The 26,455-nt window shown below is 25.7% G+C and overlaps 2 protein-coding genes across 3 annotated transcripts; both read left to right on the forward strand.

The window, feature by feature from the left end:
• The first annotated feature begins 816 nt into the window (after positions 1 to 816).
• On the forward strand, positions 817 to 10,586 carry LOC145836030 (rab9 effector protein with kelch motifs-like). Its single transcript, XM_082943818.1, has 7 exons — positions 817 to 1,021; positions 1,294 to 1,457; positions 3,321 to 3,512; positions 5,864 to 5,990; positions 6,132 to 6,271; positions 6,542 to 6,639; positions 10,149 to 10,586. The coding sequence occupies exons 1-7, from the start codon at positions 831 to 833 to the stop codon at positions 10,440 to 10,442; spliced, it is 1,206 nt and encodes a 401-aa protein (XP_082799944.1). The 5' UTR covers positions 817 to 830; the 3' UTR covers positions 10,443 to 10,586.
• A 262-nt stretch (positions 10,587 to 10,848) lies between these two features.
• Positions 10,849 to 25,800, forward strand: LOC145836136 (tectonic-2-like). Of its 2 annotated transcripts, none has more exons than XM_082943947.1 (19): positions 10,849 to 10,978; positions 12,369 to 12,485; positions 12,819 to 12,863; positions 12,962 to 13,029; positions 15,048 to 15,156; positions 15,337 to 15,549; positions 15,784 to 15,881; positions 16,704 to 16,927; positions 17,621 to 17,783; positions 17,875 to 18,060; positions 19,063 to 19,177; positions 19,918 to 20,082; positions 20,430 to 20,606; positions 20,920 to 20,985; positions 21,231 to 21,387; positions 22,324 to 22,488; positions 22,877 to 23,017; positions 24,557 to 24,723; positions 25,668 to 25,800. In XM_082943947.1, the coding sequence occupies exons 1-19, from the start codon at positions 10,909 to 10,911 to the stop codon at positions 25,733 to 25,735; spliced, it is 2,514 nt and encodes an 837-aa protein (XP_082800073.1). In that variant the 5' UTR covers positions 10,849 to 10,908; the 3' UTR covers positions 25,736 to 25,800. The 2 variants fall into 2 exon arrangements, with proteins under 2 accessions (XP_082800073.1, XP_082800074.1); XM_082943948.1 differs by having other exon boundaries at positions 15,382 to 15,549.
• The last annotated feature ends 655 nt before the right edge of the window (positions 25,801 to 26,455 follow it).

The raw sequence follows: 26,455 nt of genomic DNA on the forward strand, positions 1-26,455 counted from the left end.
TGTGCTTAACTTTTTTCATTAAAAAAGACTAATTTAAAAGTTTAAAGTGTTTCTTTGTAAGTTTCCAAATTAATTTTTAAAGAGATGCAATTGTAATATTGTTAAGTACCTGTATGACCTAATGGCATAGTCACTTTTTTACTCAACAAAATAAGATAAAGTTTTCTAACACAAACAGTTCTTTATAAAAACATTTCAAATTTTGCATACTGATGTTAAATGTGCAATCTGGTATAACTTATTTTATAGTTCTAAGTAATAAATAAAAAAAATTACAACTGTCTAAAGTTTATCTTAAAAAACCCTCAATTTATTTTTTCAAAGTATAGGCCATTTCCCAAAGCACCCTAACACAAACTACTCTTTAAAAAATAGTTTTAAATTTTGCAGATCTGTTGTTAAATGTACAATCTAGAAGTTTGTTTTTTATAGTTCTAACTAATGTAATTAAAATTTCAAGACTGTCTAAAATTTACTCTAAAAAACACCAATTTTTGTCCAGTATGATTTTGTCTAGTGAAAAAATGTCTATGACTGATGGCATAGTGGTCATAATGATGACGTTGAAAATTTCCTGAGTTTAATGTTGATGGATAATTACATGACAGTCAACAAATAAATAAAATACATGTTTGCTTGTTTTTTCTTTAACTCTGAAAAATTTTGTTCAAGATTTTCGTTTTTTATGTAGAACATAGCTATTTCTAATTATAGTAAGGGTATATAACAAAAATAATCTTATTAAGTGCTGTTCTAAATATTATAAATTTAATTCCTGCTATCTTTTTAGTACTTATTATAGTTTAAAGCTTCTTTAACTCTTAAAATATATGGATTTCCATCCAATTCTTGAAAAAAGTGATGTCCCATCAGAAGGGTTGTGGTATGTAGTGTCTTCTCCAAATTGTCCATCTCCCAGGGTTGGAGCTTCTTGTACATGTTTATGTACTAATGACAAGGCTTCAGATCTGTATGTTGTTGGTGGAGCAAACCCAAATGCTTTGTTTGAAGAAATTTTTAGGTAAACTGTTTAAATCACTACAATTTAAGCTTAACTATAATAACACAACATTTACCTTAACATGCTGTGTTAGTATAGTAATTAAATAAAGTTGTCATTGTTTCTTTAAATGTTTTTATAAATATCCATATGATATAATAAGATTAATTTAGGTTTTATTAATACTTTGGTTGTAAATTATAATTTTCATTTTTAAATTACATTTTATTTAACTATTTTACTTTATAAACAACTTAAAAAATATTATTGAAAACATAATTATTTTTATAAAGATTTGATATGAAGAAGTTTATATGGAAACAGTTAAAGCCAGATGGTTTGATTGCGAGGTATGAACATTGTGCAATGAACTACACAGAAAATCCTAAAAAAATATTTATATTTGGTGGAACTAATCAAGACAAAAACTTAAACTCAACTCAAGTTTTTAATACAGGTATATTCTTCAGCCATAAATTATATAAATTTATAATTTTCTGTTAAATGTTTGTTGTAGAAATTTAACATGTAAAAGTAAACCATAAATAATCAAGTTTTAAAATATTACTACGTTTTATTTTTTGCACTCATCATTTAGTTTCCATATCATATTAACTTTAATTTCAATTTTCTTTGTCACTTTTTAATTACATACTACATAAAAATGGTTATAATCAATAAATATAAAAAATATTTATGATCAACTAATTTATTATTTAGATCAATTACTAAAATTTATAAAATTATTTGATTTTAAACCAAAAACACAAATGTTTCAGAAAATGTTCACATAATTTATTTTCCATCTGTTGCTAACTCAAGCTAATTTGCATTACTAGAAACACATACCTTGAAAGTTATGTATTTGTTTTTAATTATTTTTGATAGTGAAATTTTATCTTTGTCTTTAAAACGGGTAGGTGTTAAATATGTAGAAGACACTTTGGCACGGGTTGAAACTTTTTTATTTTAATTTGTTTATATATGTTTTTTTGCAATCTCTGCAATCACAAGGGCAAACAAACCCTAACCCTTGGTTGGTGTTTATTTATTTTTTATTTTATTGTTTCTTTTTATTTTGTTTTTGTTACTCTCTTACAAAATTGACACTCTAAGAAAAAATATATTTAACCCTTTGTGCATTAATAGATTTTGTGAAAAATTTCTTTGTGCTTATTTGACCCATCCCCGTTTAAAATATGGGAACTAAATTGCACAAAGACAAAATTTCACAAGGTTACTTATATGCACAAGGGGATTAAGTTGCACAAAAAAAAAGTTGCACAAAGCCAAAATTGCACAAGGGCACAAAATTGCACAAGGGAACAAAATTGCACAAAGACAATTTTGCACTAGGGGTCAATTTTGCACAAGAGTAAAAAAATAAAGAAAGAAAAAAATGTTACTGACCGAGGGTAAGGGTTAGGAGTAACAGTGATAGTAAATAAAAAAAAAACAATAACTAATTAAAATTAAAGAAAAAAAATCTACTGACCAAGGGTTAGGAGTAACAGTGATAGTAAAAAAAAACAAAAAAAAAAAAAGGAAAAAAAAATTAAGAGCTTTGAGTTTTAAGCTTTGTAAAATAAAATTTAGATTTAATAAAAAACAAGTAAATTATAAAAAATCTGTTAAGTTATATCAGTATTAGAGCTTACTGTAAAAAATTAAAGAACATGGGTTATTAATTATTGAAGGAAAAGATAAATTTGTATAGATGTAGTAATTTTTGCTTTTTCAGTTTGCTCTTTTTGTAAGTACCTTGTTTAGCTCCCTAACTTTTGCTTCTTATACTTTGAAACTTATTTTAAGTTTTGTTGAGCAGTAAAAAATTTTTCATAAGTAAATAAAGACTTTACAAATTATCATCATTTTGTAAAAAACAAGTTGGACTCCCTTGTGCTTTAAGTAATTTTATTAACTTCATCTTAACTATATAAAACTCTTTTAAAAACAATTATACAGTAATCTTCCTTTATTGTACCAGAATATGTTTCTGTGTGTTAACGAATCAACACACCTCAACTGGGTTCTGTAAAAAATAATTACTGTAATGTAAGAATAGAAGCATAAAATAAAGTTGGTGTATACATGTTTTTATTAAAATAGAATAATTTCTGCTTATTTTTAAAGGTCAATAGTTAATAATTGGTAAAATATATAAAGTTAAATCCAACTGTTATAAAACTATATAATATTTGTAATTATATAGTTTTATAACAGTTGTATTTAACTTTATATATTTTATTTATATTTAACAAACAATTCTAATTTGTTAGTTACAAATAAAATCTCATTAATATATTTAAAATATTCCTAGAAACACTAAAGTGTGAAGTAGTTCAGTGCGAAGGTGAAACACCAGGACCCAGGACATGCCATGGTGCTGCAAAAGATGGAGAGAAATTATACTTGTGGGGGGGAGGTCACCAACAAAGTGAGCCTGTTCAAGATTTATCGCTGTACATTTTAGATGCTCAAACACACAGATGGTCTAAAAAAACTTTAAAAGGTATAACACTTTTGTTTTATAAACTGTGCTTAACAAAATTTCGAAAAGTTACTATTTTTTGTAACTTTTTTAATGTCTAGATTTTAGTTTACTGTTATCTGAAAAATGAATTTATATTTATTAGAAAACAAAATTAAATAATTTTTTTTCAGTAATAATTAGTTTTTATTTTATTTGACAACTAACTTGGTTTGCTTAAATATATGAATGATGCGTTGTGACAAACTTTGTACTGAATTTTACTTTGTTTTCAATAATATTTTAACTTTTGAAATATATGTCTCTGCAGGTTATCATTTTATGTTACTAATAAAATTAATATTCTACTAATTTAAACTCAATGACATACTACTATGCAAGTAATTTTTAATATAAGTACTTGAAAGTCAGTTTAAACCTTTATAAGGGTATACTTATATGTTATACATGAGTTTTAGAAAGTTTTTTAAAATACGTGTTTAGTTACTAGGTTAATTTTAGTTAGAATTATTTTTAAACAACGTTAAGTTTAAATCTACAAAATCAATAACTTTTCAAAAGTTTATACAGGTGAGTTTTAATTAATACCTAAAGACAATTATGTAAGTTAACCTCGTTTTATGATACATTTAGTTGTTGCCAATGGTTTAATCTTTGCACAGTAGCCTGTCACTCACCAAATTAAGTTGAAATAAAATAAAAAAACAACTATTTTGTATTTAGAAAGTTTAATAAAAACTCAGGGTAATTATTACCGGTTTGTTTAGATATTATGTTAATTATCTTATGATTTCACATTGGTTTCTTTATATAACTATGTTATATTTTCAATAATTGATGTTTGATTGTTAAGCTTTTTATGGCTTATATTGTAAATATTAAAATAACACTAAGTTTATCCTCTTTTTGGTTTCTCTAACTTAAGTTAGTACTTTTTACTTTAAACAATGTATTCAGACTAATTTTGGAGGGTAGGTGTCAAATTTGCACGAGCGGACAAAATTGCACGAGGGGACTAAATTGCACTGAGATACTTTTGCACTAAGACAATTATAATTTTCATTGAGACATTTTTTGCACAGGTTGATTTTTTTTTTCTATAATTTTTTTATTAGTTTTTTTTTTCTTTTACTATCACTGTTACCCCTCCTTATACCCTCGGTCGGTAATTTATTTTTTTCTTTTATTGATTTTTTTTTGCTGTCATTGTGTTACCCCTAACCCCTAACCCTTAGTTGGTAGCTTTTTTTTCTTTTTAATTAATTTATTCATTTAAAAAAAAATAATTTTAATAAGTTTTTTTTTTATTTATACTATCATTGTTACTCCTTACCAAAAAGTCAGTAACTTTTTTTTTCTTTCTGTATTTTTTTTTTAATTTATCATTGAGTTTTTTTACTCTCGTGCAAAAATGACCCTCTGTGCAAAATTATCTTAGTGCAATTTTGTCCCTATGTGCAATTTTGTCTCCGTTAAATTTAGTCCCCTCGTGTAATTTTGTCCTAGTGCAATTTTTACCCGTTCCCATTTTTGGTGATTCAGACTGAAAACGAAATTTTGTTTAAACTAGAAGCTGTAAAAAAAACCTATTAATTTTTTCTAAATAGATAAAATCACCTACAGAAATAAAAATTATTAACGATTAAAATTTACCAATAAAGTAGTGGCTACGTGGGTTAGGCAGCTCTGAGGTTTTACTTGTATCAAAAGTAATAAACTAAAATGTTTGAAAATGCAGGGTGAAAGTTTTTTTAAATTGCAATTTTTCTGTTTTGTCAAGCTTGAACAACAAGAAAGCATTAGAAACTGGTATAGTGTCCTTGCCAATTATTTTATCGAGGTTAAAATACATATATTTTAATTAATTTATATCCAACCATTAAAACAGTAGGTATGTAACTAGAATTTTTTTTTTCAGTTCTAAGAGATTCAACAAGATAATAAATATTTATAAAATCGTTTTCTCATGTCGTTCGTGTATATTAAGTTTAAATATTTTGTTTAAGTAGTTTATTTTGTTTAAAGTTTTGTGTGATTTAAATTTTATTATTATAGTTATTTGTAAAATTTTAACAAACTGGTTCATTTTTTAATGAAGTTTAGATTTGTACTATACCTTGTGATAATATTCGGCTGTTTTTTAATTTTTTTATTTATTTTTATTTCTACTTGCATAAAAAATCAGTGAGTATTCAAACACTATAAAATCAGTTTCTGCAATAAATTTTAGATTAGAAGACTTGGTATGATAAAGTTGTTAATTGAAGTTTTCTATGGTTGTGTAAAAGCTGTTTTATTAAAAAAGTTTAGTCAACTGTAATTTTTGAAGTCTTTAGCATTTTACCGCTTACAACAATATTAACATGATTCAGGTGACATACCTACACCAAGACAAGGTCATGTGTTAGAAATTATAAACAACCAACTTTACCTACATGGGGGCATGAGCGGCTCAACTTTGTACAGTGATTTTTATTGCATTGATCTTAGTAACATCAGGTTATTAATCTTTAAAAATCAATATTTAAAATAAATACCTTTTTTTCAATAGAAACTTTTTGAAGCTTACTGTTTAAAATATCTATCACATTAGCACAAGTATTTGTTTCACAACTTGAATTTTAACAATTTTAAAAACAGTTGCAAAAAGTTGCAACCAAATGGAGATATACCTACAAAAAGAGCAGCGCACAGTTCTTGTTCTTACAAAGAAAATTTGTATATTTTAGGAGGTTTGACTTCTCAAGGAGTGTCCAGTGACTTTTATAAGTATAGCACAAGTCGGTTGTTTGAAATAAAATTTAAAGTAAAAGTTATCTCGCAAATAAAAGTTATCAAGTGTGTTGGTTTTAAACAGAGTTTATTTTTTTAAGGTTTTTGAATATATGTAACTTAAATCTAAAACATTTAAAACTAGTTCATGATACTAATATTGTATAAGTTAACCGTAAACTACATGTGTCATTTCAAATAAGATACTGAAAGGGGTTATGACATGAAATTTAGTTGTGTAACTTATTAAATTAAGTTTTATAGTATTTTATTTTCAGCATTGAATAAGTGGACACTGATGCATTTTGACTGTCCTCCGCCAGCTTCCAGATTAAATCATTCGTTATTTGTCACCAATATTGCTTGTAGTAATGATGTAAGACAGTTTATAAGTTATTATTTTACATAGAAACCATGTTTAATAACCAATACTAAAATATTTTTTTCAATTGCTAAATATACAATGACTACTGTCAGGTGTAATGGTTAGCTTACAATTAATACGAAAAAGAAAGTGTTTCTTTTCCAGGTGAATAAGTTGTAAGTTTTTGTTCAAACTTTTTACTCTAAATCTTTGTTTAAAATAATTTAACCTCTACTTCAAATGTGAGCCAAACATTTTTTTTCTTTGTACAGCTGTCAGCTAGTTTCAATATTGCTGACTAACTATGTAGTAAATGTGAAAATAGTAAATCAAACCAACAATAATTAATATATATTAGGATGCTTATTCTCACAGCTACTTTTGATTTTCTGGCTGTAAATATTTTTATGTTTTGGAAATATCATAAAAATGTATCCTATTGATGTAGGTACCTTTAATAATAAACTTAAATTATACTAAATGGTTATATTCAATAATACTTAGAGCTACTTTATATAATACTAGGCATGACAATAAATGAACATGTTGTATTAAAGAACAATTAAGAACACTGACAAATATATAAATAACATCATACTTTAGAAACTACTTTAAATGTGGTCAAAACTTTACACACGAATCAATCTAACAGGAATATACTTAATATTGTATAAAACAAAATAAGATCTAACTACTTAGATTTAAGTTAAAATTAATATAAAAAGTAACATTGTTAACGAAACACTTTAAATAACACAAGAAACAATATAAGTATCTATTCAACATGAATAATATGTTTACTGCAGCAGGCTGTAGTTAGCATCTCCCCCTGCTTTCTGTGGCTGGTTTATATAGCAGCGTTCTTAACTTTTTGCAACATCAGTAATTTCTTGTCTGCTCTTTATTTTCCCCTCTTGTTAACTGTATTAAACTTGCATGAGTATAAAACTTGACCTTGCGAGCTTTCTCTTAACCGCTTGAATAAGCAATGATTTTAGCTCAAAACTTCCAATCAAACCTAAACAGTAATCAAGTGCAACTTGATATCCTGTTACACTTCCTCTTCTTCCACTGTTGAAAAAGAATTCGAGCCCTACTTCTCCTCTGCCTTTTTGTTGGAAGATAAACAACACCCTTCCTTCATAAACAAGAAAAACGTTACACATATCAAAATTTAAATTGGTCAAAGGATTACTTATGTTTTTCATACAAGATTTAAAGCAAACTAGAAAATAAAACAATTAAACGATTTTTAACAAATGGTAATTTAGTTCTAAAAATTTTCTACTTTTAATAATAAATAAAAAGTTAATGTGTTTTACTAGCTTTAACAATTTACTTTAACTTCTAAAATAATATTAAACATGTGTCACATTCTACTATAAAGATTGCAGTATTGAAAAACAGGTAAAAAATAAAAATACAATAAAATCACTCAAATATCATGCCTATGCAAACCCCTATAATACAAACTCCAAAAATCTTAAACATGTTACTGGTCTTTGCTGTCTTAGTTATTAATAAATATTTTCTTTTTCTATTGTGCTATTAAAATTTAAGAGCCTTAGATAAATTTAACATCACTCACTTTCAACTAAAGTTGGTAACCACTTTTAAGACTTATTTATACTTATACCTTGTTAGTTTTTTATTTACTTTTTGTACTAAATTTTGTCAGATCTACTTTGACTTTTAGGACAATAATTTTGTCAGTTCAATTTTGACTTTTTGTACTAAATTTTGTCGGACCTACTTTGACTTTTTGGGCTATAATTTTGTCAGTGCAGTTTTAAGTTTGTTGACTCGAAATTCATTAGTTCTACTTTGAGTTTTTGGACTAAACTTTGTCAGTTCTACTTTGACTTTTTGGACTATAATTTTGTCAGTTCAATTTTGACTAATTAGTTTTCCTAACCCCTTATTCATTTTGGTTATGGGTACAAACTCAAAGGCTTTTAAATGGGCATATGGTAAATGTAAGTATTGCTTCTTAAAAATTAAATGCACTCTTTGTTGTAAAATTTCTCTAAATCTGTACTAAAAACTAAATAAAATGCAGTACAAAAATGACAAAAATATAGGAACGGAGATAAAATTGTGATAAATACTGCCTTCAAAATAAAAAGTAAAACACTAGTAAAATTTATTTGGGTAAAATAATGTCTTGGTAATATTTAACTGTTACTCAAAAGACTGGTTATTCTTTAACCGAGGACGCCAATTGTAAGCTATGGATATAAGTACCTTTAATATTAAACTCAACTATACTATATAATGATACTTAGGGCTACTTTATATAATACTAGGCATGACAATAAATGAACATGTTGTATAAATAACATCATACTCTATAAACTACTTTAAATGTGGTCAAAACTTTACACACGAATCAATCTAACAAGAATATACTTTTAAATTGTATAAAACAAAATAAGATCTAACTACTTAGATTTAAATTAAAACTAATATAAAAAGTAACATTGTTAACAAAATACTTTAAATAACATAAGAAAACGATATAAGTATCTATTCAACATGAATAACATGTTTACTGCAGCAGGCTGTGGCTAGCATCTCTCCCTGCTTTCTGTGGCTAGTTTATATAGCAGCGTCCTTAACTTTTTGCAACATTACATCAGTAATTTTTTGTCTGCACTTTATTTTCTCCTTTTGTTAACTGTATTAAACTTGCATGAGTATAAAACTTGACCTTGCGAGCTTTCACTTAACCGCTAGAATGAGCAATAATTTTAGCTCAAAACGTCCAATCAAATCTAAATAGTAATCAAGTACGACTTGATATCCTGTTGCAAAAACACCTTATGCAAAATTTTAGATGATTTTAAGAAACTTTCACCCTGGCTCCAACCTATTTTCTAAAAACCACCCCAATGCAAAATGTATGGGATCCAAAAAATGTGACCTTGGAGTTTTAAGCTGAAAAATTTTTACAAGTGGCTAATTATCACACAAACACATTGTCAACAATTTAATACGATTCAAAGAAAGTTTTATGCTAGCATTTCTTGTTTATTTAAAGCAAAACTGGAAATTCAAGAAAACTTACAAAAAGTGATAACATTTACATAAATTAAGAAATCCCACAATAAAAGTTTCTTTGAATCGTTTTAATTTGTTCACAATGTGTTTGTGTTATAATTAGCCACTTGTAAAAATCTTTCAGCTTAAAACTCCAAGGTCACATTTTTTGGATCCCATACATTGGGGTGGTTTTTAGAAATCGGGTGGAGTCCGCTTGAATGGGCTGGTAAATTTTACCAATAACACAGCTGATGACTGTGGCAAAACGCTGGATGAAACATATGTACCTTTTTATGAACTTTGCGCTTTGAAAAAAATTGTAATTATTATTTATAAAACACTACATTTTTTTGATACCATTGTTTTCCTAGACTATTGATTAGGCTACTTCATCAGAAAATTTAACAAATAGATAACTTAGTCAGTCTAGGAAAGTGATAAGAAAAATTCTACTCCTACAAATTCATTTTAAACTTTAGGTTAGTCCACGTCAGAGGTTGTCAGATGACCAAAACACAGAAAGTCTTAACATTCAGCGGACCTCACAAAACCCCCGCGATACTAACGGAGCCAACATAATCAACGTCGACCTGTTCCAAACAAGCAACCAGTTGTCAGATCAGCTGGAAACTGTGCATATAGAAAACCAATCGGATGACCTGAATGATGAAGGGCAAGAAGAAAGCCAGTTTTTATGTCCCGTTGTTATGGTGTTTGGAGGCATGGATGCAAGCGGAAATTTTTACAACGATCTGATGCTTACTAAGATATAAGAATAAATAAAACAATTTATAACTTAATCCGACATGTTTCTATCAACTGCTATTTTATTATCATTTGTTACGTGATTGGCTGACACTGTTTCATTTTGCTAAACAATTATAGTGTTGCGATTATTTTGTGATAAAAGCCGAAGTTTTGATTACAATTTAAGTATCTTAACTAAAAACGGTAGATATATTTTTTAGTATATTAAGTATAGTATTTTTATTAATATTAAAGAGTATATTTCACTGACAATTAATAACTATTCAAACAAAAACAAGTTGTTCAGTTAATTTTATAATTTGTATTTATACGCATTTTATATTTTCTACTCGTGTATAGATAAGTTTAATTTCTTTTAAGTGTACAAAAACTAAATGTAGTGCAAATTATTATTTATACAAAAAAAAATTTAGATGTTATAAAACAAATGATAAACTATGACTTATTTATAATGATGGTAATATCACAATCATGAGCTTCAAAGAAAAATACGTTTTTCTTATACTTTTGTCTTTTTTCTTACAAACCAGTTCACAGGCAGGTAAAATTTGAAAGTTATTTTTGATAACTTGTAATATACATAAAAATAGTTTATATTTTTTTGTTTGCATAATATTTATTGTTTTTAATTAACTAATCAAAAGTGGTAACAAAATATTTTTAAATTTGTTGAAGAATATATTCTAATATAAAAACGATTTTAGTGTTAAATATTTGCAATAACAATTTTATATGATTAAAATATTTATTTAGTATTTATTTCTAGTTTTAAAATCTTGACTTCTTTTAGTACATATTACTAATAAAGATATTGATGTTTTAATAAGTAAGTTATGTTTTCATGATTTAATAGTAATGAAAGTAAATTAATATGGTTCAAAACGATTGATTGCTTTAGTTTAGCAGAGTAAGGATGAAAATTTTTTACTTGTTGAAGTTGTAAATAAATTATTAAAAAGTCTTATTTAAGAATAACATAATAGAAGTCCTTTATTAATAAGAATTATTCTCTTTGCTTATAACAAAGATTAAGGTAATACTTAAAAGTCTTACACTTATAACTACATAATCTGTTTATAAGCTACTGCTATTTTAGCTATTGAATAAAACTTTGTTTTCTGATGATATTCTGGTGCCAGCACTATTAAGGCCATTAGGGGTAAGGCACTTTTTTTACATGTTGATCTTATTTTAAATGTCGTTAACTTAGCTATCAGTTGCTTTTTGCCGTTTTGTAAAATTAAAACTAGCTTTTTAGATATGAGGGTACAATATTGCAGAGCTCAATAGGTTCCTCATGTAAAAACCAAAGTCAAAAAACAAAATAAAAAGTTTTTTAATAAAATCTATCTCTTGCTACACTTTTTAAGCAATCGTTCTGAAACTTTCGCTGTTTAATTTTATTTAAGTAATAAACATTTCTATTGAAGAAATTTTAGTTGTTTTGGTCAAATTTTTTTTTATTTATTACAATAATATTTTTTTATATTAATGCAAGAAACTTTTCCTGAAAGTTTGAGATTAATTGACCAAAAATGAAAGTGAAGACACATTTTTAGTTTATTTAGAGATTTATTAAATTTAGAGAAAATCGGCAATGATAGATTTTTACTCCATAAGTTTGTATCGAAAACTTTTTACACAACTGAAAACCTCTATAAGGTTGATTAATATTTTTTTATTCTATCAAAAAAGTCTTATAGTATATAATTATAAGCTTTTATGTTAATTTTTGTAAAGAAAAAAAAAATAATCCCTCTATGACCTTAATATTGCTTAAGAAATTTTAAAACAGTGTATGAAATTAAACTAAAGTGTGTAAAATTTAATACAAGCACATACGACTTTAAACCAGCTTTTTTTTCAATTTTGTATACTTTAAATTATCTTATTATTTTATTTTTATATTTAATTTTTTTTTTGTATTTCAGATCTCACTTTGGTACCTTCTTCAATTTTAGTTGGTATTTCTGATTTTTCACTACTTTTGCAGTCTTCAAATGGTGGATCCACAGTATCTTGTTCCATTGTAGAAGTAAATAGCACTGGTTGGTTTGCATGTTAAATTTCATTTTAATTTTAGGTACATGATGTATTAAAATCTGCTAAATCTTGTTGTTTTTATGAATCTAAGTTGCTATACTTTAAAATGGCGGTAAGTAATATTATTTTTCTTATTATGAAAACAATTTCTAGTTAATTTTTTCTAATATAAAATTACCACTAGTTGTTTTAACTTTTATAAGTATTTTTTTATTTGGTTAGCTTAATTGTAGTTAAACACTAAAGTTTATTATTATTTGCTTAAATTTCAGTTTCAAAACTAGTCATGTAAGCTGTTGTTGTTTCATTTTTAAACCATCAAATATATATTTTTACAGTTGAAGCAGATAATGTTGCAATTGACCCACCATGTAAAGATTCTAGTAAGTTAACTAAGAGTTGTTTTGATATAATTTTTACTACAATTCCTCTTTAAAATTTTGTTTAATTTTTTTTTATAAATATTCAAATTATTTTATAGTTGTTCCGATCAGTTCATCAAATTGGTATTTGTCAAACCCCACTCACACGTTTGATGCTGGAAATTCCGTACGTAATATTATTTGTTGTTATTAAGTTGTGTTTAATTTCCTAAAACTAGTAAGGGTGAAAAACAAGCTGACTTAATGTTTACAATACGGTCTTAATAGTAAGATTTTTCAGCTTTTTTACGTGGTCTAAAAGATCATATATTTTGTTTATAAAACTATTGAAAATTCAGAACTTCTGTGGGTTTAATATAGAAGTACATACTACATTTTAGATGACTTTTAAATAAAACGACTTCTAAGTTTTTTTTAATGATAAAAGTTTAACAACTTAAATTATTTTTTTATAAAATTTTTGAAAAAAAAGTTGTTTCAATGAATATACTACATTAAGGAAGAAATTGATTGGTTATTTATAAAAATTACATTTTATTTAAAATCTTTAAATTTAAGTCTAAAATTAAATCAAACTAGTACGTTTTTATTCTATTTTGACTTTATTTGTTTCTATAGGTTTTTAGATAGTTTATCATAATATGGAATTTTTATCATTTTTTTTAGTTAGTTCTTTCAAGATAAAATTATTTTTTAAGATAAGTTGTATTATCTTCTTAGTAAAACAGACACCTTTTAACATTTTTATAGTAAATTATTTTTGTTTATGGGCAGTTAGATACAATATACAGATTTAATAACATATAATGATTTGCCCAGCTACTTATAGAAAGCTGTGTGTTGATATTATTTTAAAGATTTATATTAACAAATGTTTGATTTATTGCAGAAAAGATTGTTCCGGTTGACAGTAAAGAAAAATAAACTAGAGGTTATATGTTTAAATTTTGTTAACCAAAGCTTAACCTGTGTGTGTGTGTATTTAAGATAGGTAGTTTTAAGAAAGTTTTTTTATTTACAATATTAGAATCAATTGTAATTTTCAAAGCCTTTTTATAAGGTGAGAGTAATATTTTCAAGTAGTTAGTTTAGGTTGAAGCAATAAAATAGTTTAACAGTTTACTGAGTTTTGTATGAAAGTATATAATAATCTATAACACAATGTTTGTATCATTGGAAACAAAATTTTCTCAAAAAACAGTTTTGCAGTTAAAACTATAACGGTGGTTTAAACGATAAAAATATATAGTCGCCACCTGTTTTTTGAGTGAGTTTTAATATAATTGACTGTTTTAAAGCTATAGTGTATGTATTATAGTTTTAAGTTAGCATTTTCTACAATTTTTTTAAAAATAAATTGGTGCGCATTATATTTTAAGAAATAATTTTTGTTTATAATTATTAATTAGTTTAAGGGCAATCTAAATTTTTAAGTATAAATAGTGTAAGTTAATACTGTTTGAATATTTTGTATTTCTAATACAGTGTTTTTAAGTTAGTATAATATATAACCAATTGGTGTATATAACATTTAATTGAGAAAATTATAGGTTAAACTAAAATTAAATACTTATTTGTAGTTATAGATACTAAATAAGTTGTTAATGCAAAAGATTCTATTCGTATTTCAGATTTACAAAATCACCTTATATTGATTTTGAATAACCATTATACTCAATTTGTGACTCGTTAGTAATATTCCTATACACATTACTAATAAAGTTTGGATGAGAAAATTTTTACACTTTGAGAAAAAAAATGTCTTAGTTTACTGCTAATTTAAGTTGAGCGATTATTAAGGCTAGAACATTTTAAGCTTTAATATTCTCATAAGCACTTTTTTCTTAAATTTCTATTTTCGTTTAATTTTACAAGTAACCTATATTTTTTATATTTTGCCAGTTACAGAAATTAAAAATTTACGTATTGATCAATAATTAAAAATAAAACAATACAAAGTTTAAGCGAACCTAGAAAAATGTTAGTGTATCTTATTTTTTGAACGATAACTTTTTTAGAATTTATTTAAGTTTTATGGCCCATAATTTTGATAAAATTTTTGGTACGTTAAGATGTTTTTCCAAAATTTCAAATTGTATTAAAGTATTACAATAATAATTTAGATTACGCAGCATTAAAAGGTAACATAAAGTACCCGAATTATTACCAACTTTAATTTGATAGACTGTCTTTTACACTCTGAATGCGGTTAAGCTGGTGACTCTGACAGATTCAGGTGATATAGTAGATGTCACCACACCTTCATCCCCAGATGCATCTACTACAAAAACAGGTCTATCAGCTGTAAAAACTAAAGCTGTACATTCTTTGAATATTTATAAAAACCGTTTTACTTTAAAAAAGCATTTTAGAGCTGTTGTGTTTTCATTCGTCATATAACTGTGTTAGGTGTAAAAAGTATTGATTTTTTTAAATCTTCTGAAAAGCGTGTCAAATGAGTTTAATTTTCAAGAAACAACAACTGCAAGTGCATTCAACGCAACTACCACATCACCAGCTACCAACATATCAAGTTTGTTGAGCAAATTCCTTACTTTTCCTTCTCCTTCAGTCTTCAATTTGCGGGAACTACTAGTTGTTTCCTGTTGTGACGATGTTTCTTTTACTTCAACTCGTGTTTTTGTTGATGTAGCGCCGAATATGCAGCCTTCAAATAACTATTCAGGTTAAAAGATTGTCTTATAATTTCAATTATTTTGAACTTTTTATTGTAAATTAAATAAAGGTAGATAAGTAAAGCCTTACAAATGAATGTATTTTGAGTAGATTATTTGTAGCTTTTGATAATATTAATAATTAAAACTCAAGCTGATGTATCACTACCACATTCTCAAAGTATCCGTCAGAAATTTGTTATTAAATTTTTTAAGTACTAGCATAACATAGTTATTTTTGACAGGTTCAGTAGATTTCGCTAACCCAGCATACGAAAACATCGCACCCTGTCCGTGCGATATAACGTTTGAGAGGTGTGATATAAGCTGCTGCTGTGATAGTGTTTGTTTTGTTTAATTTTATAAAGTATATACACAAACAATTTTTTTCAAACAATATGTATCAAGTACATTGTCTTGCATGATATTAGAGAAAGGATAAAGTATTTATATAATTGGAATGAAATGTACCCCGGGTTCATTATTTACTTGTTAAAATTTTTCCAGGGTCATTATTTTCCTTGTTAAATTTTTTAGAGTATTTTGTTTTAATTTAACAAATTAATAAACTCGATCTGTGATTACAGCACGGTAAGCAGTACAAAGTGATCATAGGTTGGTTTATTTATGAATTAGTAAAATGGGCTACCCTTATGAAACTCTTAATCATAGACTACAATTTTTTTTTAATAAGTAAAACTCAGAGTTTTTGTAATATGCTCGGCTTGTTGTAGAAAATAAAGGGAATTAAAAAGTTGAGCTGGTTTAATACATACAAGAACTTGTTATAAAAGAAAACTTAGATTTAAATAGTTTTTTTAACTAAAGTAGTACTTTAATTGACATTTTACTCATATATCTACTAATTTCAATTTAGTACTTTTTTACTTTTTGTTTTAACATTTTAGAAGTTTAATGTAAACATAAAACTGCAAAAAATTGTTCTTTTATGCTTTATTTCAAAATTCTTTGTGTTTACTTGTTCAGTTTTTTAGTCATTTAATTTAAATCTTCAAATTTTTAAGGTAATTTATTTTTTTCGTTATACTTGACCAGTCAATTTTTTCACTTTTTCACTTGAGTCGATATTTTTACTGGATCCAAGTATATTTGTATAAACTAAAGCATCTTTGTAAAAGTATACTAACTTTTAATTTACAAATAGGATTGCCCCGCCGAATTCGTTTCTGAGTTCGAGTGCATAACAGGAGCGTTTGGTGGAAATTATGTAGATGACGATGTTAGGTATTGCAACACTTCGCAGTCGCATATGAGTTATGCGTGGCACCTTTTCTTGTGCATTGAATCAACAAACAACCCTTATTTAGGCGAGTTTTTCACTAACTCATCTTCTAGTCTCATCCCGCTTACAAGCTTGCTTCAGATACAGTTAGTATTAGTGTTTTTAGTTTTGATCCTTCGTTAATGGTTAAAAACGATATCTTTAAAATAAATGTTTTTGATATTATGAATTATTGTTGTTATTATTAGCATAAAATTTTTAGACGTATAATGATACATATACTCACAAATAGTTCTAGTATTAATTAAATAAGAGGATAGGAAAATAATAATTTTTTTTTTCAGTTTATTTTTAAAGTAAAATTAAAAGACAATAGTCAGTGTTGTAGATATTGAAAAATAATTGATATTTGAACTTAAGTATAATTTAATTTGCAGATTTGTTGTTAAACATGTAAACTTTGTGACGTGTGTACTAGATTTAGTTCAAAAACTTAAAAGCAAACAATATTATTTATATCAGAATTTATTGTAATACTCACCTAAGATTTTCTTTAGTAACAAAATAAATTCAGCTTGAATGTAACTATTTTGTTTCTAAAGAACCATGATGGGTAAGTCATTGTATCACAATAAATTCTTGTATAACAAGTCTCGTAGTTTATCTCATTAAATTAAGTTAAGGACTGTAACCGTTTGATTAAGGAACAAAAGTTAAAAAAAAGTGTTTTAAATATATATACTCAAAATATTTATTTTAAACCTTTCTATGTATTAACATTTTTAATGAAAGGTTCTCATTGAATAAAACATTTCCTGCTGCAACAACATTTTTTTAAGGAATAAATTACAAAGTACGAACAAAGTGCAGTTTGATTACGTTGATGAAAACCTTTCAAGTTTGTTTTTCATAAACTCGTTGCCTGCTGAATACAAACAAGGGGATAGCATGTCTGTTCAGCAAAATGACAACAATAAAGTCAACTTCCTCACTCTTCCGCAAGTAGTTATATTTTTACTCATTTAAATTTGTTTAATTGTAGTGCGAACCACTTTAAACTTTGAAAGGTCAGCTTATTTTAATTTTTGTATAGAACACTGGTGGGGGAGGCTGTGTTGAGTCAGGAACAATTGAGTATTTAGTAGAGAGAAGTTCTGCCTGCAACAGAAAAATTAGTAATGAAATTTGCACTAGTGGTACTGTGTTCGATGCTACTTACTATATAAAACCCGACACCTTGCTTAAATTTCAATCTTCTGCTGATACTATTACTGCAAAGGTTAGAGACACTGTTTTTTATGTTTAAAAATCGTTTATTTTTTGATAAAAGATAAATATATTTGTTGAATTTCAATTTTAAAGTATTGAATATTTTAAGATTCATCAATAGTGTATACCTATAAATTCTTTAATGGTAAAATTGTGTTTAGTTACAAAAATTTATTCAATATTGTTATTTAAAGAGTAACATTAAAAACACGAGATATAAAAAATAAAACTTCTTACTTTTTTAATTCAGTACTAGTTAGTTTAGTATTGTGGGTTTGAATAATAAATATTCTCACCAATCTTTCAATTGCTGTAAATGTTTAGGTACCACATAAAATTTTAGATCGTAAGCATAATTTTTCGTAAAAGATTAAAAATTTCATTTTAACATTATCTTTTCACCTTTTTGATATTAGCTTATTTACTTTTTTTGTAAGAACTGAAAGAAAAATTTTTAATTTTTATTGAGAAGGAATTTTTTTGAATAAGTTTAGATAATTTATATAAATTACAATATTTAAACTATTTATTTATTATGTCGTATTATTTCTCTATAGTATGATTAAGTAAGTTGTTAGTAAATTTTGTTAAAAGCTGTTGTTAGAAATGAAATATAACTAGTTTTATACTAAACATTGTAAATAGCTTAGTTTATACATTACGCCTTTCAGGTAAACGTTTTATTTTTAGCTGGTTTTTTCTTTTGAAAACAGAGCAATACTTGTTTTTTTATTATGTTTTGGTGAAGTGTTGATGTAATATTTGTTGTTGTTTTCTTTTGTTATTTTATGAATGCTTTCTTATAATTTTTTTTTAACTTATAATGTTTCACTTAGGGATAATTCTATCCTTATAATAACTGTTATAGACATTACTTATATTCTCTTTGTTTATTTAAATTTACACTTTTAACTTGCTTTAAGTAGTTTATGAGCTACAACTAAAAGCTAAGTTAACATCATATTTATGATATACTACAACACATTATTCTAACTTCGAAAAACTTGAACAGGTGTTATATTATTGTGTGGATGGCGCAGATTATATATTTCAACCGACAGGTAAAATAAAAACTTTTGATCAGGTTGGTTCATCTCTTTTTCCAGATACAGCAACATCATCTTCTGGTTTGTTAATTTTAAATGTCGTTCACACAGTAGTACTACTATACTACTCTAAGATTCTTTAATAAGTTTTGTTTAGTTTGTTGTTTTCTTGTTTTTTTTTATATAGTTTATAATTTTTAGTCAACACCTTCAGTTTTTTGATTTTGCATTTAAGTAAAAAACTTGCTGTTTTAGATATTTTTAAAAGCATAGCTTCTACGTTTACAAAGTTTTTGCAGTAGTGAATTATCAAATAAATTTGAATGATATTAGTTATTTATTAAAAATTAAAATTGTATTTACATTTTTTTTTAAATTTCTGATTATTTTTCTTAATATATTTAATATACGACTAACTAATTATTGTAGTTATTAAACGATTTAAAGTTTGTTTGAAGTTGTTTTCTAACTTTACGATTTTCAATAGAGTTTGTTTAACAAGTTATTTTGAAACCGGTTAACAACTGTGATTTGCTGTTAGTTTTTTTTTTCTAAAGCTATTCTAAGCTTTTATATATGTTTTATTTGAAATAAAGAAGATCCTCTATTCAAATTTTTGTATTACTACTTTTTGAATGCCTATTAGTGTAAAAATAAATTATATTTACAAAATAATGTTGTTTACCTTACTTGTTGTATAAATTTTAACGCTACTTAAAACAAAATAGGATTTTAAATTGTTTTCTAAGTATATTGTTAAGTTTTTTGGTTATCTTATTTTATAGCTTGATCAGTTAATTTATGTTTCTTCAACTTTTAAGTTGAAGAATGTATTGGGTCGACAAGCTTGCAGAATATAGACGGAGTTTGTGTCAATTCAGTTGTTAATGTGACATACGAAATGAAATGGGAACAAAATAGAATAGTGAACTTCACTGCTTCCATATACCTTGCGAACATTACAACGAGCAGCTCTACAGCTGGAGGTTTCGCAGTTTTCTTGATAAATTATAGATTTCTCGAAAAATAACATTAGATTTAAGTTTTTTACCTACCATTCTGTATAATTTTTTACCAATAGTTTCGTTTATTGGTTGCTAAATTATAACATAAGAATTTTTTTTTTTAGTGCTTAATTAAAGTAATCATAAAAAGTTCGATTGTATAAAAAACTTTCTAGTATAGTAAAGAGCTAGCCTTGAAAACAAAGTGTAAACCATGTATTCAAGAATATATAGTTATATAAACTTTAAATTCTTTTAACAATTTTCTTAAATATGCTGTGTTTGAAAAGCAATTTTCCCATTTTATTGTTAATTTTACGTGTCAACAGCATCGCAAACGGTCAGTCAGCAGTTTCAAGTTCGTTTTCCTTTTGTTTCGAATAATGCCTTATCCTTTTCTAAATCTGGAAATCCCGGTTATGATAGAGGAAAACCTGTTATAGCTTCAGAAAGTGGTGATTTTCTCACGGACTTAAATCAGCAAAATTTAAAACTATGGCAACCTTGTGAGTTTTTGTGATTTTCAAATATTTTTTTTATTCTATGTGTTTAAAAGCTTATCCTCTTTATTTCGTTGTTTATTGTAAATATGCAAAGTAGTTAACAAACTAACGACTTGTATTAAAGTATTGCTTTATAATCGAATTTTTAAACATACTCAAATCAAGTACATCAGTAAAGTTTTATAGAAGGTTGTATTTAAATTTTTGAATAGTTTAATACAAGGTCTACATACAATAATAACAGAAAAAGTACTTATTATTTTCTACATTAAGTAAATTTCTACATACTGTTATATATATTTTTCCAAACTACCAGTCGGAATCGGCTTGTGCGCTGATGCAAGTACAACCTCTGTTTTATTCGGCATCGACCAGACCACTAGTTAGTTCATTTTCTTGTTTATTTTTAGTGTTCTTGTTGTAAATTGTTGTTAAATGTCGCTAACTTTTTTTGCTTTTTATAAACTTTGTTTTCATACGAGATATTTTGATTTAATATGTGGTTAAAAGATTAAAAGTAAACGACAACAGCTCAATCAAGCTTAAACATGAAATATAGTTTTTAAAGATTTAAGCCTAACATGTTCATAATCTTATTTAGTAATAATAAATGACCACTTACCAAAGGCTGTGCATTGAGACTGACTCTCGAAGATTTTTCGGTCTGCGAGAAATTGCGTCTTTCAATAGTACAAAATTCTCAGCAGTCCCTATTTGGTAGCAACTCGTTTGTATCAAGAGTAGGTAATCCCCGTTCAGGAAATCAAGATGCACTGAAAATCATGTATGTTATATTATTTTTTATTACCTAATTTTATATAAAAAAAAAAAGAAATTAGATTGTACGTTTAAGGTAAGAGTGGGCAACTTACGTCACTCTAACCAAAGTCTTTGACCCATGACGTACATATTAGCTTGAAGTCAAACTTAGCAAGGCTAATGGTATTGATTGTTTGATAACACATGTTTTAAAGTTTTCTCTTAGTATTTTTATCAATACAAATTATTGCTGATTGAATTTTTATTTAATTACATTTGTTTAAAGAGTTTTTTTAGCTTTATAATATAACTTAAAAATTACATTGTCCGCAAAGATTGTTTTTATAAAATCAGACCTGTATAAAACTTTTTTCTGGTGAATTTGGCTCGACGACTCAAAAAGTAACCTACCCCTAGTTTAAAATTACAAAGTATAAAGTTTTTTTTATTAAACAAATTTCTAAAGAAAATTATACAAATTTACGAGAAGGCAACATGATCAAAAAATATAAACATAAATAAATCAAAGACAACGAAATAGTTGATAATAAACAAAGTTTATAACTTTATAAAAGAATTTTCATTATTTATTTAAATTATGATAATTAATGTTTTTAACAATAGCTGAACGTAATTTTTTCACTTTCCAAACGTTTTCTATTATGTAGAGAATATAACTTTTTCTTAACATATGATTTTGAAAACTCTCATTTTGTTGTTAGTCATGTAATATTTAAAAAAATAATTCTATTTTTTAAACTTGTTCTTCTAATCTAATTGAATTTTATACAAAAGAAAAACTATTTTTTAATCTTGTTCGGGAACGTTTTTAGAATATTTGCTTTTTTATTAGTTTCACAATTTAGTTATGTTAACTTTAAATAAATATTAAGTTACATTTGTATTGTTACAACTATTAATTTTGCAATTAAATAAAAAATTCATTAAAAAACAAAAATAGATTAGATGACTCGCTGAACGAAACATTGTTTTTGAATGACACTGCTTCAAGTTTAACTGGGAGATGTGAAGACATCCCAGCTACAGTATTATACCAGTTTGTTTATACTGATGACAACTATTTGAATGGCTCTCCAGTTGGTGAAATACTTGCCGCCAAAATAAGGTCGTTAATGTTTATTAATTAATATTTTGCATATTTTATCATTTGGCTATTTAGCAGTTTCAGAGTAATCATTAAATAATAGAATCATATATATTTGGTTATCATATATAAAATCATTTAACTTTATTATCTAATAGATTGTCCAAAATAAAATGAAACTGGTGTAAAGCTTAATTACATAAAAATCTTACATTTTGTGACGCTGGATAGTATATAGTTCTATTTGTATTTTTCTTCATTTTTTGTTTTATGCTTTCAAAATTCTCTAACATATTTAATTTAAGTTTCAGTTAATAAAAAAATTGAAATCTAGTTTTATATAAAAAAATTAATGATTTTTTAAAAACTAATAAAGTTTAGCAATAAGAAGCATATGTAAAAATAACAGTTTTGTTCGTGAAACATGGAATATGAGGTGCGCATCTCATCAGACTTGCGTCACTTCTTCTAATCGATCGGAATCTTTCATTGTTACATCAAAAGTTTCTTTCACAAAAATACCAGCATCAACAACAGGACAACTATCTAAGTTTGAATTGTTGTATTTTTCAAAAACAAAAATAATTTTTAAGACTTTATTGCTCTATCAATACAATACATGTTTTTTTAAATCAAGAGTAGTATAGGTAAAAGGGTTAAATGTAGTGATCTACGGGATTCACAAAATGAGGATCCGACCGGAACCGGATATTATTGGATAAAGCCCGGATCTGAATCTAACTTTCAAGTCTTCAATTAGCTATAATTTATGAATAAATAGAAGATCATGATTAAGTTTTTGTTTTGATTAGTTGTCCTATAAGATAGTTTTGTCGATTATGTTATGTGCATTTTTTTATTTTAAACAAGGCCTAATGCTTCATAAACTAAAAGTTTAGAATTAAACTTCGTTATCTTTTGGATCCCATTAGTAGATCTTTCTCTGGATATTACTAACTTATAAAGTGTCCCGCAAAAGTCTACGTCGAGTAAGTCTCACCTGTTATGTACAAACCGCAAGAGAAGTTGCCTAACTTTATTATAGAACATTGGAAAAATGTGCTAAAACATATATATTTAGGAATAAAGTAAGTTCATCAAACTTTTAAACACTACAAATTTATTATTGATTGTATTGGTTTTTCGTATAAAGAAAGAAGAAAATTACTTTAGACTAATGATGAAACTAAAACTAATGATCTACCGGATCCAAAAAATTAGGATCCGGATAAATTTTAAAAATTAAGGTCCGGCCGGAAATAGTTCAGGATTCATTTCTAAAGACACGTAAATTTATTTTTAAATGATAATTTGATTAGTTTGATTTTTTTAGATAATAATTTATTTTTTGGTAATTTTAGTTTTTTTTCTTACAGTTTAAAATATTTTTTTTTTAGTTTTATAATACTAGTATAATAACTTTGTTGATTTCACTGTTTAGTTTTTGACAACATTGTATAAAAATTTGGTATAGTCGACTTATTTTTTTAAAATTTTATTTAAACTAAATAAAATATGTTATGTTAAAAAAAGTTATAATAAAATTTAAAATAAAATCATTTTGTTAAGCATTTGTACATTTTTTAACTGTGAATTTTTTTTAAATGTTTTATAAACGAATTTTTATACTGTTTATAATATTATTGATTAGCTTAACGAATTATTTAGCTTAGGTTATTTGTTGCTCTTAAAGTAATAATATGTTATTTTGTTTTTTTTTTTAAGCGTGCACAGAAGTTTTTTAAAGTTATACTGCGGTTTTAAAGATGATCAAAAAGTTTGAGGACATATATTTCAAATATATTTTTTTATTTACTTTTTTTTTATATCTTAACACATACAGACTTGTTATATGTAATTCAACTAGTTAAACCATAATATTCTAACCAGCTTACTTTTTGTTTAGAAAAGTTAGTACATACTACTTTCATTAAAAACCAAAATATAAATTTATTTAAAAAAACTATGTGTTATGTTTTCGAGAGAGTTTGTGACTACAATAAAGTTTAAAAATGACGGAGTTAAATATGATCGCGAGTTAGAAAGACAATAAACCTTTTTCTAACTTCATATCCACTTAAATACGCAGAAACGATTTTCGTATCAACAACACATGCGAGAGAGATGCAACTTGCTGGAAAGAAATATTTCTTCCACTCAGCCCAGCAATGTACAGAACACAATCGAATGGAGATTCTGACAGACTGTTGCAATATAACTTCACATTTGCTCTGATTATAATACTCTTTGCTGTTGGTTAGTTATACAAATTGATCATAGCTTGTGATTTGTATCCAGTAATTTATATAAAAGTATTTGAAAACTGTTTCTTTGAAATTACTAGTTTTAACTTAAATAATTATAAATGTTAATTAATTAAAAACTTTTTTCTATACTTAGTCAAGCAGTTCACATTGGGCCCAAATCGCGCTAAACTAAAGGTAGGGATTTATTAAGTTTTAGTGTTTAAAGATATATGTATTTATATATTATCAAAAAAATATGTAGTACAAGACTTTATGAAAAGATTTTTTTGAAAAAGTAAATTTAAAAAAATAAATAGTTTGGAACAAAAGTTTTTAGACTTCTAGTAGTTGATTTCTACTAAATAAAATGTAAATCTTAAACAAAAAAATCACAAAGAATGGTAGGCATACCAAAAAGATTTGATAATCTCAAGTATTAGGAATATTTTTACTCTAATTGCTTTCTAAAATGTTTTTTTTTAAGTGTGTTTGTATAACCATACAGGTGGTTTATAAACTTTTAAATGAAGTAATTTAAACTCAATATATTTAAGATGTTCTATGATTTAATAGTTTGTAAATTATGTAAATTAAAGTTTATTCTGTTTATAAACACATTTCCTAAATAATTTAAGACATACATTGGCTAAAACTGTTTATAAAATATAAACAAATCTTAACTGTATTTATTTTTGAAAAATCTTAATTTTATTTCTCAGCAAAAAAAATATTTCCATGATGTTTTCAAATTTTTGGTTTGAATATTTAATTTAGTTAGAGTATTTGTTTTTGATCACAAATTTTCAAATAATAGTCCTTTTTTTTAACTTCAAGTTGCGGGCCCGCTGTGTTATTTAACTTATAAAAATTTTTTAATGGATAATGATTGTATTGCTTAACACCTAAACTGACGTTTTCTTAAGAAAAAATTATAGTATTTGAATATATTTTTAGGAGTTTTACTACTACAGCAAGATTGGAAAAGCATTGGAATATTTTTACAAAGAAACTTACCTATTTAGTATTGTTATTTTTAAACATCACTGTGATAATGTATTTTCTGTGTTTTATGTTAAGTTTTTTTCTGTAAGTTTTGATTTTTTTAAAATTTAGTTTTATATACTTTGATTTTTTTTTTTAACTTTATTATGTTTTTTAGTATAACTATGCAAACAAACTACTTTAAAATTTCACATTATATTGATAAGTTTATATTTACGTTTTAAGTATATAACCAATGAACTTAAAACATACTTTTATTATTTATTCTTTGATTACTTCAAAAAGATTAAGTGTGTACTTAAATAACAGAGTTTTACTAGTCTGGTTTTTTGTCATTTATAAAACTAATTTCAATAATCAAGTAATTAACTTTTATTAGTAAATATTTTATTTCAAATATAAATTTTAATAATTAATTTTCTTTAGATATAAATATCCTTTATACACCTTTAACAAAGTCAGTATATACGGATCCAATGACTTAATTTTATCAAGTTCGTAATATAGTATACTACTTATTTTTGGAATCTATTTTTAAACTCAAGCAGTAAGATTAATTTGGTATTTAGCTTTAGAATTATCTTTAGCTTGAAATCAGATATAAAATGAAACAGTTTTTTTAACAAGTATTTTTTTTTCTTAAAAACGTAATCAATTATTAAATTTCACAATACAGTATAATTAGATACTTAGTAGTTTAAGTAAATGCCTTGATTTAGGCTTTTGTAAATGCTACTTTC

This window comes from Thalia democratica, chromosome 5 (genome assembly GCF_965202585.1).
Source record: "Thalia democratica chromosome 5, ktThaDemo2.hap1.1, whole genome shotgun sequence".
Taxonomy (NCBI): Eukaryota; Metazoa; Chordata; class Thaliacea; order Salpida; family Salpidae; genus Thalia; species Thalia democratica.